General features: G+C 41.5%; 1 protein-coding gene across 2 annotated transcripts in view; it reads left to right on the top strand.

Moving 5' to 3' along the window:
* The first annotated feature begins 760 nt into the window (after positions 1-760).
* FAT3 (FAT atypical cadherin 3) overlaps positions 761-16755 on the top strand; it is a 331100-nt gene continuing 315105 nt past the window's right edge. For both annotated transcript variants that reach the window (XM_075050110.1, XM_075050109.1), the window contains exon 1: positions 761-4055. In XM_075050110.1, the coding sequence (XP_074906211.1) occupies positions 761-4055 (3295 nt within the window). The remainder of the gene's footprint in view (positions 4056-16755) is intronic.

Genomic DNA, 16755 nt, shown 5'->3' with positions numbered 1-16755 from the left:
TATATGTATGCAATTGCATTTAGTTAGCCATAATTCTTTCTTAATTTTGATTTTTCTGAAGGTATCTGTAGTTAAAGTAATGGCTGTGTAGTGACTTTTATGTACTGGTTGTTCTTGGTGGCTCAAATTTCATCAACCATGTGATCTTCCTTAACTGTCCATAAAAAAACCCGGTAACATTTGACTATCACAGTGCTATATACATAACGAAAATCCTGTCTCCTTTCCAAACACTGGGACTCAAAATGAGTTTTCCAATATGCTCTGAAAACAAACAAGTTTAGGCTTAGTTAGAGCTACTGACAAATAAAAACAACAAATTCTGTATGTGGTTCATCCTTTTATGTAAACTTATTCAAATGTGTGTTTCTGATTTTAATTTATTTCACTGTGATTGTTATTCTGGACTATGTGAAGGTGTGTATAGATCTGGTAGGGCCTCAGGGTTTTTTATGTTAAAAAAGCGTATATGCACACACATATATAGTTATGTATATGTGCATGTATGCGTGCATGCATACATATTATACACTCACACACATGTAAAAAAATAATTCAAAACTGATGTGCTTGTGTGTGTGTGTGTATAGTGTTCTCCCTTTCTGTTTTGTTAAATATATAGTGACTAGTTAGTACATATTTTTTATTTTTAATTAAAAATTTAATAAGTAATTTTGACATGAAACTTCACAGTACAGCTTTTATCTCTTGATCGACTATTTCCTGTTTTCTCTCTGTCACAGGGTGAAAGAATGATGTGATGGAGGTGAATATGGGCCACTGGTCAGGCTCACGGCTACCTCTGTCATGCCTTGCCCTTCTGATTGTCAAGCTCCTGGCCTCCATTTGCCAGGTAGCTCACGGGACCACCCCGCTTGGCTTTCACTTTACACATTCCACTTACAATGCTACGGTGTACGAGAATTCTGCAGCCAGGACCTATGTCAACAGTCAAACGAGGATGGGCATTACCTTGGCTGACCTTTCATGGGATATCAAGTACCGGATAGTGTCTGGTGATGATGAGGGCTTTTTTAAAGCAGAGGAGGTCATTATTGCTGACTTTTGCTTCCTAAGAATAAGGACTAAAGGGGGGAATTCTGCTATATTGAACAGAGAAATCCAGGACAACTATTTATTGATGGTGAAAGGATCTGTCAGAGGAGAGGACTTGGAAGCATGGACAAAAGTGAACATTCAGGTTTTGGATATGAATGACTTAAGACCTTTGTTTTCACCAACCACGTACTCTGTCACGATAGCGGAAAGCACTCCTTTAAGGACTAGCATTGCACAAGTGACCGCAACAGATGCGGATATTGGGTCCAATGGTGAATTTTATTATTACTTCAAAAACAAAGTTGATCTCTTCTCAGTTCATCCTACAAGTGGTGTTATCTCCTTAAGTGGCCGCTTAAACTACGATGAAAAAAACAGATACGATCTTGAGATTTTGGCTGTGGACCGTGGGATGAAGCTTTACGGAAACAATGGTGTAAGCAGCACTGCCAAGCTTTATGTTCACATTGAACGTATAAATGAACATGCCCCGACGATAAATGTAGTAACTCATATTCCCTTCCCATCAGACAAGGAGCCTACCTATGCAGTTGTTAACATTGACGACCTAGATGAAGGAGCCAATGGAGAAATAGAATCTGTTTCTATTGTGGCTGGAGATCCACTAGAACAGTTCTTTCTGACTAAAGAAGGTAAATGGATGAATGAGTACAAAATCAAAGAAAGAAAGCCTATTGATTGGGACAGCTTCCCGTATGGTTATAATCTTACTCTCCAAGCGAAGGACAAAGGATCTCCTCAGAAATTTTCTGCAGTCAAACTGGTCCACATTGCTAGTCCCAAGAAAGAAAGTATCCCCATGAAGTTTGAAAAGGAAGCATATGATTTTTTGATCAGTGAATTTTCACCTCCTGGTGTGGTGGTTGCAGCAGTTAAGCTGATGCCTGAGCCACAGGGTGTGGAATATAGAATATCTCCAAGTGAGGAAGCTGAGTATTTTAAGATCAATCCTAACACTGGGCTTATTACTACTGCTCGTCCTTTGAAAATCGTTGAGAAGGACCTCTATGAATTAGAAGTATATACGAACAAAGGTGGTGATTTAAAAGCACACGTTACTGTCAGGTTAGAAGATGCCAACGATCACACTCCAGAGTTCCAGCAGCCCTCCTACAGCTCGTTCGTCAACGAAAGCGTCCCTGTGGGGTCTAGTGTTTTGGCAGTTTCAGCAGTTGATAAAGATAGGGGGGAAAATGGATACATAACATACAGCATTGCCAGTCTGAACTCGCTACCATTTACAATAAACCAGTTTACAGGTGTCATCAGCACATCTGAAGAACTGGATTTTGAGTCCTCACCAGAAAGCTACAGGTTCATTGTGAGAGCCTCCGACTGGGGTTCTCCCTACCGCCATGAAAGCGAGGTGAATGTCACCATATACATAGGCAATGTCAATGATAACAAACCCCTCTTTGAAAAAGTGGCATGTCAGGGAGTGATTTCTTCTGATTTTCCCGTTGGCGGTCACATCACTGCTGTTTCTGCAATAGACATAGATGAGTTAGAGCTTGTGAAGTACAAAATTATCTCTGGAAATGAACTTGGCATTTTTTATTTAAATCCTGACTCTGGTGTCCTGCAACTTAAAAAATCTCTAATTAATTCTGGCATAAAGAACAGCAATTTTGGCCTTAAGATAACGGCAACTGATGGAGAGAACTTTGCTGATGCTATGTTTGTTAATATTTCGGTAGTTCATGGGAAAGTGTCTTCAAAGACCTTTAGCTGTAGAGAAACTAGAGTCGCTCAAAAGCTAGCAGAAAAATTACTCAAAAAGGCAAAAGCAAATGTGAAGCTGAATTTGGAAGATGGTTTTCTCGATTATTATTCAGTGAACAGGCAGGCACCACATTTTGACAAATCCTTCCCTACTGATGTAAAGGTTTCAGAGGATCTGCCAGTTGGTGCCACCATCCTGAGGATAAAAGCCTATGATGCAGACTCAGGCTTTAATGGAAGAGTACTTTATACAATTTCCGATGGTAATGTAGATAGTTGTTTCAACATTGACATGGAGACGGGGGTGCTTAATGTTCTTATGCCCTTGGACCGTGAAAAAGCAGAGCTCTATGTCCTTAATATTACCATTTATGATTTAGGTAATCCACAGAAATCTGCGTGGAGACTGTTGACTGTCACTGTGGAGGACGCAAATGATAACAAGCCTGTTTTTTTACAGGACAGTTACTCAGTTAATATTTTAGAAAGTACAAGTCTTGGCACAGAGATTATTCAGGTAGAAGCCAGAGATAAAGACCTAGGACCTAATGGTGAAGTGACTTACTCAGTACTGACAGACACCCAGCAATTTGCTATCAACAGTTCCACAGGAATGGTGTATGTGGCCGATCAACTAGACCGGGAATCAAAAGCAAACTACACTCTGAAGATCGAGGCTAGGGACAAAGCAGAGAGCGGCCACCAGCAGTTTTCTGTTGTGCCTCTGAAGGTTTTTTTGGATGATGTCAATGATTGCTCTCCAGCCTTTATACCATCCAGCTACAACGTGAAGGTCCTTGAGGACCTGCCAGTTGGCACTGTCATAGCTTGGTTGGAAACTCACGATCCAGATCTCGGCTTGGGAGGCCAAGTCCGTTACTCACTGGTGAACGATTACAATGGGCGGTTTGAGATAGACAAAGCGAGCGGTGCCATCCGCTTGAACAAAGAGCTCGATTACGAAAAGCAGCAGTTCTACAACCTGACTGTGCGCGCAAAGGACAAGGGGCGCCCGGTTTCCCTCTCTTCGGTTTCTTTTGTGGAAGTTGAAGTGGTGGATGTTAACGAAAATCTCTATACCCCCTATTTTCCTGACTTTGCTGTCATTGGATCTGTAAAGGAAAACTCCCGCATTGGTACAAGTGTTTTGCAAGTTGTTGCTCGAGACGAGGACTCTGGAAGGGACGGAGAGATCCAGTATTCCATCAGGGATGGCAGTGGCCTGGGGAGATTCAGCATAGATGAAGAAACCGGTGAGTTTTGTTTCTAATTTCCTTTTCCCTTCATAGAGGCTTTTGCAAAAGCAAAGCTTAGGTATAATTAATTTCTACCCTTAACAAGAAGTTCAGTTCTTCTTAACAGGCAAGATAAAATTATAAATAAGGATTTTCCAGGCACAGCGATGACATGATTTAATTACCTGGTTACATTCATCACTCTGTGAGTGTGAAATAATACACATTCCTTTTCAGCAGCTATGTGATGACTCCATTTAGAAAGCAGTGATAGTTACGGAATGACTCACTTCCAGTCATGTATTATCTGTTGATTGTTGTAAATTACTCAGGTCACCTCTACAGAGTCACAACACTCATGACCTTGAATGCAGTGTTAAACCCAATGAAAGGAAATAAGGAGCATGAAACAAGAATTATTTCATCCTAAAACCTGTTTGTGGTCTTGTTCTTACTGTTGTTGGGAGTAATTTTTCACGGGAGTTAACAGTCTGGAATGATACGCCGTTCTGTGTAATACTCTTACTTGTAGCACACTGTTCCTCAGTGTTGGCATGTTTGTGTAAAGGTAGAAATGCGGGGGAAGATGCTTAACTGTAAACCAGCTGTGCTAGCTTTCCTTTGGTGGCAGTACTATTATGAACATTGATGTTAGAAGACAGTATTAACAGAGTGAAGATTTTCAAGATGTTGAACTTCATTAGCATGTCACCCTATTGGAAAATATGGAAAATAGTAAGTATAAAAGGCTATCTAGTAAAACAGTTAACAAACTGGCTGTTTAAATATCTGATAGCTGTTGGGAGTAATGGTGCATCTGTGGTACTAGAAGTAGTGAAGAAATTAGAAAATATTAGTCAACAGTTTCAGAAATTATATTAAATATGTTAGGTCTGTGGGTTTACTGTGGTTTAAGCAGACCTTGTATGTCTTTTTCTAAAGCTTTTAATTGAGAATGTGGTATTAAAACATAAGATTAAAATGTATGTTTTGGCAAATTCAAACTGTTTAATCAAATGTCAACTTTCTAAACTGAATGTTATGAAAAACAGACATTACAAATGCTGTGGATCGCGTCTGAGCATAAGCAGTGAAAAATATTTTTATTCTATTTGTGCTATAGTCTCTGCTGCAGCTGTGCACTGACGATACAGTCAAAACCTTGTGTCCAGAAACTTCAAACTTGAGTGTCAGAAGTCAAGAGGGCACCTACTCTAATTTCCAGAAACGTTAAGAACTCATGTATCCTACAGTGCTAATTGCAGTTGAAGGCATTCAGTCGACATTATGGAGGCAGTTGAACGTGAATTTCAATTTTAAGTTCCTGCATTTGAAAATTTCGGCCTACCTCCTTATTGAGTAGCATCAACTTCAGCTAAACAGGTTCTTTATAAATCAATGGGAGATTGGTCCAAATGCTGCAGTATTGCTCTGGAAATCTCAGGATACAACATTTATTGAACTGAAGGGAATTGGTAGGGACACTAAGTTAGTGCATGTTACTCATTAATAAATTAAACAGGTTTTTTTACCCTGTGCCTAGACTAGGAGGGGCAATAGCCTATAATAAATTAGGGGCCCCATTCAGTAAAGCACAAATCATGTTTTGACATGTATTTTATTATGTACTCGATATTCCACATTAAACATACTTAGTTTCTTTCCAGAATTGAAATCTAGTTGGGGGGGGGGGGAACCCACAACCCCCCAAACTTTAAAAGTTGCAAATATTTGTCTGCCTTTCACACTTCCACAAGTATTTTCATGAAAATGCACCGAGCTGTGCTGTTTCTCTAAACTGTTCCAGAAAACACCTGATAATCCAGCAGATCAAAAGACTTTTGGATTCTTCTTCTTTCTGTTTTCCCAACTGTTCAATACAATTTAAGTCTTCTCAAAACCAACTTGGAGAACAGTTGGGTGCATAGCTGCAGCCAGGGTGATGTGGAGAGCAAGGGTTCAGGAGTTACTCTAAGTTGCGCTGTTGTAACCCGAGTGCAGAATTTGACCTGGTATGTCAAATAGGACACAACATTAATACTCTGCTATTGAACTGGTGGCAACTTAAATGCTGCTGAATGATGAATCAGCTTTCTAGCTGTAGAAAAGAGCTCAAGTCACATATTGAATTAATTTACAAAGAGATAGCTGTTTATTTACTTTCAGCGCAGTTAATTTGTCACTTTTAAACTGACCGACTCTATTGGCTTATGCACCGTCTCTCCTGAAATTTGTGAAGGTAAGCAGGAGCGTGAAGTACAACAAATCAATATTTTTGGCTGCTGCCTTAATGAAAAGAAGACTGCAGTATCCATTATAATCATTAGGATATAAACTGGGCCAAATTCATCCTGATATGTGAGCAGGCTGGACTCCAAGCAAGTTTGTGCTTTCAGCAAAATTCTTCTCTAGTGCATTATTTTTATTCTTCTGCAATATTCCATCTCCATGGTGTCAGCCCATGTGCTGAGGGAGATGTGCCTGTGTTCCCCAAGGCACATCGATACCGAGGAGGGGAATGAGGAGGAGCTGGCCTGCATGGTGGATCTGCACCGCACCACGCTCCCGCACGCTTGTTGGCATGGTGGCTTTGTTCCTGTTCCCCTATAGATGTATACAGGTGCATATAAGTGCATCTAACTCCACTGAGCTTGACCTGGCTTTTGGTGTGGGTTCCACAACAGGCTGTTCTCCATTCAGGTCTGAACAGTGGTTTGTGGTCCGCGAGCTTGGGAGTCTCCTCCATACTGGCCAATATGGATCTCTCTGTGTAGGGTAGATGTGCAAACCTTGGTGCTACTGCAGTTTGATAAGAGACGTGCCATGGGGGTGAGCCTGGGATTTCCTTCCCACAGTGCTGCTCTTTGCCTTGTGTCGCAGAGGATTGGTTTTGAGGGTTGTTGTTGTTGTGTTACAGCATTCACTGCTAAATACTCTAGTTCATGTGTGGTAGTAACCAGAAGCATAGCGAGTGTTTGCCAGCTAGAAGTATTTGATGAAGTGAAATTTTACATGTATTTGGTCCCACAGCCTTGTGAATCACTTACAAATTTGTCTCAGTGGATTTACTTTCCTTTTTCAGGAGGCAGAGCTGGTACAAATTTGTAAATCAATAAAAGCTCTTGAAATGGAAGGCAGCAGTTCCTGACCTCTTCCAACTCCATCCCTGGTTTCCCACTAGTAACTTAGCCAGCAGACTATATTTCTCATGGGTTTACAACTCAGCTTGTGATTCATAGCTAAAAAAAATGGTTTAAGACTTTTCTAGAGGTTAAAAAAAAAGAACTTTTTTTTTAAATAGAGAACTCTTACTTGTTGATTCTCTGCCTCAATGGAGATTGAGTTTGTCACCAGCCTAGGTGTACGGTTGAAACTCATTGATTTTCTGTCTTCGTTGACCTATTTATTGACTGTTGGTATAAATGTCACAAGCTTGCAATTTAAGATCCCTGCACTGAGGGACATGTAATGTGATCCTGCCATTTATGGAGTCTCTTTTTCCTTCTGTCTCCTGTTCAGAACTGCTTTTTTTTTTTGCATCTCTCTCATTCTCTTGGACTCGAGAGATGTAATCTATATGATGAATTATGGTCATCTACAGTCAGAACTAGTCACTCCAGGCTTTCCTCATAGTCAACAGAGAGAAATGGGCAATTGAGAAACATGATTCTTTTTACCCTAAAGTAAAAATATGAAGTAAGTTGGATGAATCACGCTCTAAAAATGTGCGAAGGTCCTTGTATGACTAGCTCAGAGGTAGAGGTCTACATTAAACACCTTGCCTTGGTCAGATGTAATCCATCCCTGTTAACTGTAAACCAACTGTAAACAAGAATATATGCTGTCAGGTTTACATGCTAAGTAGTTTGTGATGACTCCTCTCTACCAGATTCATGTTTTTAGCCTAATTTCAGGGAATTGTCTCTCAATATGGAACCCACGCATAAATGCACTTCTAGAAATAAAAAGTGGAAAGGTTTTTAAGAGTATAGGGGATGAGATTTATGCAACTAATATTTTACGATTTTTCATTTTCTGAGAACACAGTGCTAGACAGAGCATCCCACTGTCTTTTCTATCTGTAGAAAGTCATCAAGATCTGATGCTTTGATCTTATTTGTGGAAGTGGGTGGTAACTTGCCCCTTATGCAGCTCAGGGGCCATGGAGAAGCTCGAGCCATTTCGTCATCTCTAGTACTGCTCCCTGCCTGGTGTGTTCCTCCACACTTCTCACCAGTCTGCTAATTGCAGTTCCTTAGAAGAGAACTGTGTAAAACCCGCTCTATATTTCCAGTTTGTTGTAACACAAAATGAGCAGAGATCTGTTAAAGATTTTTGTGGGATGACAGTGTGCTCTGAGTTTTCATCACAGTGATAGCTCTACTCTTCTGGAAATGGTCTCTGTCGGAGGTCCTCTACTGCCTTCTTAAAAACCTGGATTTTCACAGCTCTGGTATGTACACCCTCATAGTGCTGATACCACAGCAAGTGGTGTATTTTTGCTGTCTCAGGAGCTGGTGGTGAGTCCAACAAATGCATATGGGTTTATGGTAGCACCTACCTTGGGTGACTGAATACCATCTAACTGTACCTCTTTTCTGGCTGCAGTGGGGACTTGGACAACTAGCAAGACTTCCTGACTTCTCGAAAGGTCGAGTTAGATGAGATCACTCCTAGCCTAAATGCTGACGTCTTCCTTCTCATTTTTTAATGATTTGTGGTTCAGCTAAACAGGATTTTTGACTCAAGCTCTGCTTTTTAGTCTGGCATGTGTTTCTACTCTGTGCACAGTTGATGTAACAGCCTGGCACTCAAAGAGTTTCTATATTTACCCGTACGCTACCCGTGGATGTACTAGTAATAGCAAATGAACAAAATGAGTTCTAAAGGCGCAGAGAGACTAGACACACTCAGCATCTCCTGCTGCAGAGAATCCCGTAGGCTTGATCGGAGTTGGTATGGCAGTGCCCTGGGATGCAAGGAATGACTAACTCCACTGCATGGGTGGGAAAACTGAAGCCATAAGTCTTTTGCTGCTTCTCAGGAAAGGACTGAAACATCTTCTTAAGTCCCACTGAAACTGAACACAGGGATAAAATAGTGGTATTAACGAAATGCTTAGGGGATCTTTAATGTTCTTGCAAAGCCCATAAGCATGGACTTAAGCAACACTTTCAAAACTTACTAACCTCATTTCCTAAGGTTACTCAGGAGTCTGAGTCCCCTGATTTTCATTGGGACTTTAAATTTAAGCATTAGCTGGCACTAATTTTTTCCACCGCTATAGAGGCCCTCTGATAAGAACACAAGCTGGAGATGACCCTGTTAAGTGGTTATCTTTAGGTACTTTCAGCCCTGAAATTCAAATGAATTAGCCAAGCCTGTCTTTCACAGCACCGAAATCTTGAAGTTACTATTAAATGGAGGTGGAGTTCAAATTATTACAGACTCCATGGATTTATTTATGGTGCTAAGGATAGCAGTCTGATCTTCTATTTTGATATCTTTTAAGGTACCTCAAGAGTGATAGAAATTCCTGACAAACTGTGGCTAGAGTCTAAAAAGAAGCCAGTCGGTGTTGGAAAACCCTAATCATGGCTTCAAATGACTAATAATGGAAACTAGAAACACCAGATGATATAGTTTACAATAAACCAGACCTGCCTGCACTGTAATATCTATTTGGCAGAAGGGAATAAATTTATTGCTTCAGACTCCTTGCATCTTGTTGCCGTCTTCTAAAATAGTTTTCGCTTATTGTGTATGCAAGTTGAAGGATACTTTCATTTATTACAGTTTGCGTGGTCTGATAAATATTTATGTTGGACCATTACTAGCACTTCCTTGAAACAAAATCAAGTAAAAATGAAAATGTTTTCTGATACGTGATTTTTTTTTTTCCCCTCGCTTGTTTAATTTTATGAAAGCATGTAGGAACTAGTGGGTAAATCTGGGCAGACTCACTGGTAGAATTGAATTCATTGTAGAGTTTTGGGGCGTTCGTATTACAGATGTTCTTCATTTTCCTGGTGAGTGTAGACAAATTTCATTGCCCTGAGCCACTTAATTATCCCAGGCTTCTGAAACCAGTTTTCAAAGTAACTTAAGGCCATACAACAAGAGAAGTGTCAGTGAGCGTTGCTGGGAAAGAGCAGGAATGGGGGATGCTCGTGGGGGAGGCACCTGCAGCAGCCACTCGGGACTGGAGATCGTCGGTCCTCAGCCCGGCCATGCTGGCTCTCCTGAGCAGCCTCTCTGGGAAGAAGCGTGCCAGACGGATCACAGAGCGTGGTCCTGGCCAAAATCTGGTCTGTCATCCTGTATCTGTGTGAGGCATGAATAAAGCATTCCTGGGAGCAGCTATTTCTGAGTCTACAGTACTGCATTATTGTTGTTCTGTGAATTATCTCTGGTAGCTTTTAATAGTGCAAGCTTTCCTTCATTTATGATTTCCAATTTTAGGAAAGTAATTGTTAACATTTTTCTTTTTCTTTAAAATTAGTTGTGGTGGAAAACCAAGGTTTTTGGATAAATTCTCTGTCTGTGTGTTTATAATTTCCCTCTCATTTGTAGCTGTAAATTAGTAAAGGAACAAGGCTTGTCTTGGATTCACTGGAGTGAATTTGTTTAACTTTTAATTTAGTAATATGAACCCTAAAACAACGCATCAGTTTACAAAAATATTTACTTTAAAGAGCCCTTAGTATCATTCCGACATAGTTTCAAATTTTCCAAAGTGAGGCCAGTCGTGCAGAATTGTTCCATTCAAGCTGTTCAGCTCTCTTGGCTTTATACCCCATAAAACAGCTCACGATGTACTATTTTTATAGCTAGCTGTAATTTGCATGTTTTCCCTTCTTTGGAAAATGTTTAGAGAATCTCCTTTATTATTCAGGGTGCTTCTGGTGATAGGACATTTTGTCTCAATCTCCAAGTAATTTATTTATTAATAAAGAAATGTGCAGTTTGTATTCCCTCCTGTAACCTTTATCACCCTTGAGATTTGTTTCCAAGAGTATTTTGTATTACTGTGTCTTCTGTTATTCTCTCCCTTAGTGTGTAAGCCCAGAAATGACTCTGACATTATCCTGTGCATCATTGTCCATTAAATTATACCCAGGTGCTCCTGCAGAAAGCTTATGCCCAAAGTGCCGGCGATGGCACCACGCCACAAGGTAATCAGTTAGGTGATACTAGAGGAAAATTGACTTCTAGTGTCTGGTGTTCAGTCTGAGCATCTGAGCACCAGCTTTATCCTGGCATCACTTCAGACCATGATCTGCCTTCCGATGTGATCAATGCATGGTAGCTCAGAGGAAACTGGAGAAAAATCTATTTCAGCTCTTCCAAGGCACCAGCGGAAACCTAGGGGCATTGAGAAGTGATGTTGTTAATGTAAAGTTGCAAGCTTATGAGCATGTGGAGGTCAACAGGAGCAGTCCTGTCCTCCTGGGACGTACAGAGGAGGGTGTTTCAACGGTGTCTAAGGTTATGTGGAGCCACTTTGGTGTACTGCCTAATCCTTTCCTGAAACAAGTCCAGGAGAGCAGAATCACTAGTGGCCAATAAAATCGAGGACGCATCCTGCCATCTGACCCTTGCAGCAGGTTGTGTGGCTTTTCAGGGAGCAGTAGAACTGAACAGAGTTAATCAGGAATTTGTGGGACTGGTTTGGAGCAGAGGCAGGAGGTAACACTGGTTTGATCAAAAATATATGTCCATGTATCTGTTCCCCTGCTTCATAGGCAGGCTCCAGGATTTACCTTAGAAGCTGGATTAAAGGGTAGTTTTTACGAAGCTGTTTGCAATTCAAGGACTACAAGTAATGGCGAATCAGGCACTTGCTTGGAAAGCTCTTCCAATCTTTCATTGCTCTCATTGCTAAAAAATTGTCTCATATTTTAAGGCTGTTTGGCTAATTTCAGTGTTAAAAGTCTTGGAACATGTTATGTCTTTGCCAGCAAAGCAAAAATAAAATAAAATAATCCTTCCACTGTCAGATCTCTTTCTATTCATACATACATGTTTACCTGAAAATAGATGTTCAGAGATGAGCTTCTATGGCTCATGGAACAGATTCTTTTAATCCATAGTCTGCTGTTTAATGTAAACATCTTTATTACATTTTATACACTCATGGTGTCTTATTAGCATTGAAGTGTTGCCAGTAAGAAATAACTGAGAGAAAGCCAAACGGAGTGCAGGCGGGGAGGGAGTTTTCTTCGCAGTTGGTTTGCATTAGGCATTTGCACTAATACATTTTTGTGTTTTTCAAAAGTTAAGTTGTCCACTGGCATTGACCTGATCATTTGGTCTGGGGCTAATGAAAAAGGGGTAGATCTGTTCAGTTGTGGTTAGGAGTTTGTCACCTCTTTCTCTTTTTCTGGGGATGTTTTGAGGACAGCTCTGCAGGCTCTGCACCTCCAGTGTTTTGCAGAGCGTGGGGCAGGGACGTGGGGTGGGAAGGTGCACAGTCTCTCGCTGGGCGCTGGGCTACCCTCCCTGGCGTTGTAATTAGATGACGTGGGGCTCAAGTTGGACACATAACACGGGGCAGCATTCATCTCGTATGGCTTCACTCCCCTGGTTAAATGTCTCACGTAGGTTGGACGCGAACGTGGTGCTCAGCTAAGGGGAGGTGAGTCCTACCCCAGGTGGTGAAAGGTGGTCGGGGGAGTCCTGCTGGTGGTACCTGCCCTCTGCTTGGGCAAGGGTTGCTGCAGTGTACCGTGGAAGTACGTGAAGGTGTAGGACTGTGCTTGGTTTCCTCTGTGCTCTCTGCATCGAGGGAATGAGAAAGAAAATGGGGAGCATGGGTTTGCAGGGAGCTGTGGTACCCTCCAGCACATCGCCCATTTAAATGATTGGCAACATCAGGACATGTGGAGCTTACCTGCCCCTCCACTTAGACACATATGTTGATTTTTTGCTCTTTTGATATCTGTACTATGTCCTGAAGATACTAACCAAACAATACCTTTGTAGCTAGCTATGTCTCAACTTTGCAGCTGTTCCCCACTGGTGACAGTCTGGTTACCACAAACCCACTTTGAGAGGGAGGCAGCCTGAAACTGCTTCTTCTAGGAAATGTTTTTCAGTTGCTTTGATGATATTCTTGTCTTGGACTCGAGCAAAATGTGTTCACTGTATGTGTACAAGTGGCAGTTCTCCAAGGTGATGTACTGGAGAGGTGTGCAGCTCTGGGGCTAAGGAGATGCTGAGGTTTGGGTCTGGTTCCAGCTAGGTGGCTGCTTTTGCTAGTGAAAATCAGTTTTTAGTTATAAACCTGAGCTTGTGGCCACTAGCACTGATGAATAATCATCCTAGCAACTATAAGGAATGAAATTAAACTTTCCTGCTTTAATTTATGTCAGGACTAATTATGAAGAAGTGTTTACGCTGCTCTGAGAGTAATCTGATTGTATGTGGTTTCAGTAGCTCTCTGCTTCCACAATATGATGGCTAGATCTGCCCGTCTTTCACAACTGAAGTCTTTGGTTTTTCCATTTTACTAAAATTTGCTATGCAAATTCATTTCTGATTTTAGATCATTGCAGCCCATAATGAATTATATGCATAATTATTTTGGGATTTTTCCTCTTCATTTGAAAGTTTTACTGAGAACTCGTGCTCTGGAAATGCAACTTTACTCATAGGTCATTAAAAATAGTTTTGCTTCTCACCACTGGTTCAGTTTATAAGGTAAAGATTTTTCAAAAAGAAAAAACCAGACCCGAACTGTGAATCAGTTAAATTTTTAATAACTTCTTTTTTTCCCAAAAGCTTTATTTTTATGAGAGAATAACTATGGGATTTAATTAAATTTGCCAGAATACTTCACAGTCCCAGAACACCTTTCATCTAAAGTACACAAATTATTTTTCACATTTTAATGAAGGAAGCTCTTTGATGTACAACGTTTATGTAGTTTCCCATTTTACTGAAAGGGTGTGAGAGGTGTAGATAAGTTAATAGTTTGATTCTTTTTCTTTGGGCGGGGGGAATGACAATGTAGAAATTCATTAAAAACAGCGGGAACTTGAGGTGTTCAGCATCTCTGTGATGAAGCTGTACTTGCCCATAGCATACAGTGGTGGATGGGACAGTTTTTTCTCACTCCTGGCATGTCTTTCCATGCGAGACCACCCTTCCTACACTATACAGGATCTTGGAGCTGGTTTTAAAAAGGCTGGATTTTATTGTTTCTTCTTGAGATGGTCTTTAAGGATGAATTGGTTGGTGCTGCACTACTTCTATTGGCTATACTAGGTGGAGTTCATTACATTGCCTTAATTATCATTAAGCAATAACTCTTAGGAGATGGCAGACCACAGTCCAAGCCATTGTCAGTGATTAATGCAGCTTCCTCCGCGATGATAACCTTGTGTTTTGCTGTTGGGGGGAGAGCACTGGATAGTGGCAAGCACCAGAAATGTGACCCGATCCAGGGATGGCTGGAGTCCTGGGCTGCCCGCGGCAGCTCTCAGGGCTGCCGGCAGCTGGAGAGGGACTGGAGCGAAACCTCAGCGGGAATTTGGGGCTGATTCTTCTGGGTAGCGCTGGGTGCTCTGAACGGCTGCAGGTCCTTCCCAGGGATGGGGCACCTTCCCTCACTTTAACCTTTCCCAGCACCGCTCTTCAGAGACATCCACCTCATCCTTCTCCTTAAGGAAATCCTGAATATAGCAGATTTAGCCCACGTGAGCTACTTCCATTAGAAGCCTCACAAACTTTTAACGTGTTATTTTTCTTCCCACAGTACCAGGGATGGGGAATTGTGTTCTGTGCCTTCAGTACCTACATGCAGAGCAAATTAATAGGTGCTTCTTCATCTCCGTGATGAGCAGTTACACACCAACAGTTTGCAAGTGTGTGGCTCCTTTGCAACCCTTTGTGGCTCTGCTTTTAATGAGGTATCTTCCTTTTAGGAACGTGTTGTTCAGTTTGGGCAGCAAGCTGCTTCTGAGGTGCAAAACATCCTTCTGGAGAATGGCAAAATAATCAAAAAGGAAGGCTGTTCCTATGGTGACATTTTGAGAGGAGATGGGGACTTTTTATGAAGAATGAAGAGCACTAGCATTTAGCTCTGCTGGCAAAAGGGTAAATGGCAAAGTCTGTTTAATAAATGTGACCTAATGAATTTAGGACTGCTGACTCTAGAGTTTCCTCCTCTTTCAGTTGATTGTCAAAACCCATTGCTGCTTCCCTCTAAAGATGGAAGGTAATATTTACATGATATCTGAATTATTTGAACTATAAACATTGAATTTGTTGATGCTGGAAGTGGAAAAAAAAGCATTCCACTGATGGAGGTCATTGGCTGTAGCTGTTGCTGCAATGGAAAGTGCTGTACTCCTATATTCTTAGGAGCACAGAAGGGTTTGTCTTCCCGTAAACATACCAGTGTTTGAAACTTTGTATATGTTTTGGCTCTTTCATGGGGATTTCCTTTAATTGCTTAATCTTTTGTAATGAACATTAATCTGTCATTGGCAAAGATAAAATCCAGCTAATTCTCAGAAAATCTGTTTCTCTTTCTCTGTCCCCACAAATTAAAACTTCTCTGATACCAGTTGGAAGCTCTGCCTAGACATTGAATGTGGTCAGAAGTAACCGTGTGGTCCCAGGGAGGGTAACTGCGCTGCTTTACACTGTCAGTCGTAATCCAGTCCACTTTGACAAGAGGATTTGGACTCTCCTGGAAAGTCCGTGGAGGGGAGCCGTGATCCCCTTTCCCTGGTCACCTGGATCCAGGAGATACCGTCTTCCCCAGAAGGGTTTCTAAAGGGCTGATCTGTACAGAAAAAAACCAAACAAGCCAGCTTTTGCCATATTAGCTTCAATTGCTAGTGAAGAATCCCATCTTTTCAGTAAAATAAGACTGTGATTCCCAGCTCCCTTTAAACCTGGCATATATGTGCTCTGACCACAACAGAGGCAGCCCATTCCTGGTCCTGACTGCTGTTTCCTACCACCTCCCTGCAGTGGCTCTGTTTTTTCACGTAGCCACTTGGTGAGCCAGTTCAAGAAAGCAATGAGAGAAGATCTCATCTTTTTTTTTGAGAAAAGGAGTGAAGGGGTCAGTTCCCTGACTGCAGTTACAGGCCCTGCAAGCAGTAGGCATTTTGGTGGAGGTAGAGAAGGGAGATCAGGTACAAAGCTAAGGGTTGGGTTGCCCTTTTAATGCTTGTGACCCTATGGTTTCGAGAGCATCCATGCATGGAGCTGCAGTGGTGTCACTCATGTCATTAAAATTCATACTGAGCCATATGTAGACATTTACAACTTGTCCATATAGGAAATTTGTAATTTCCTATTTTTGTAGAGGTTGCTTGATGGAGAGTTGGCCTGATAAACCAGAAGTGATTTTAGCAGGATGGAGGAATGGCTTGGAAGCAACATGTGGCGAGAGCTACTGCTTTGTCCTGGCTTTGGTGTGGAAGAGGCAGCTGTGATGGAGTGAGCAGGATGTGTGCTAACACAGGGATTCGGTGTGTTAGCTGGTTAGGATGCTACGTGGTGTTTATGGTGTGGGCCCCTGAGCCTTGAGCTGAAATCACAAGTCAGAGCAACTATCAGATGGATAAAGCTGCTTACTACATGTTACAGAGAGATAAAATCCCTCTGGCAGTATGACTAACCTTTTCATGCCTCACTTTACCTGTCTGTACAATAAGTCTAATGATCGTCACATAGTCAAAGGCATTTTTGTGCCAGT

The sequence above is a fragment of the Buteo buteo genome, chromosome 18 (genome assembly GCF_964188355.1).
Source record: "Buteo buteo chromosome 18, bButBut1.hap1.1, whole genome shotgun sequence".
NCBI classification, from domain to species: domain Eukaryota; kingdom Metazoa; phylum Chordata; class Aves; order Accipitriformes; family Accipitridae; genus Buteo; species Buteo buteo.
This window is presented reverse-complemented; position numbering and strand designations above follow the sequence as displayed.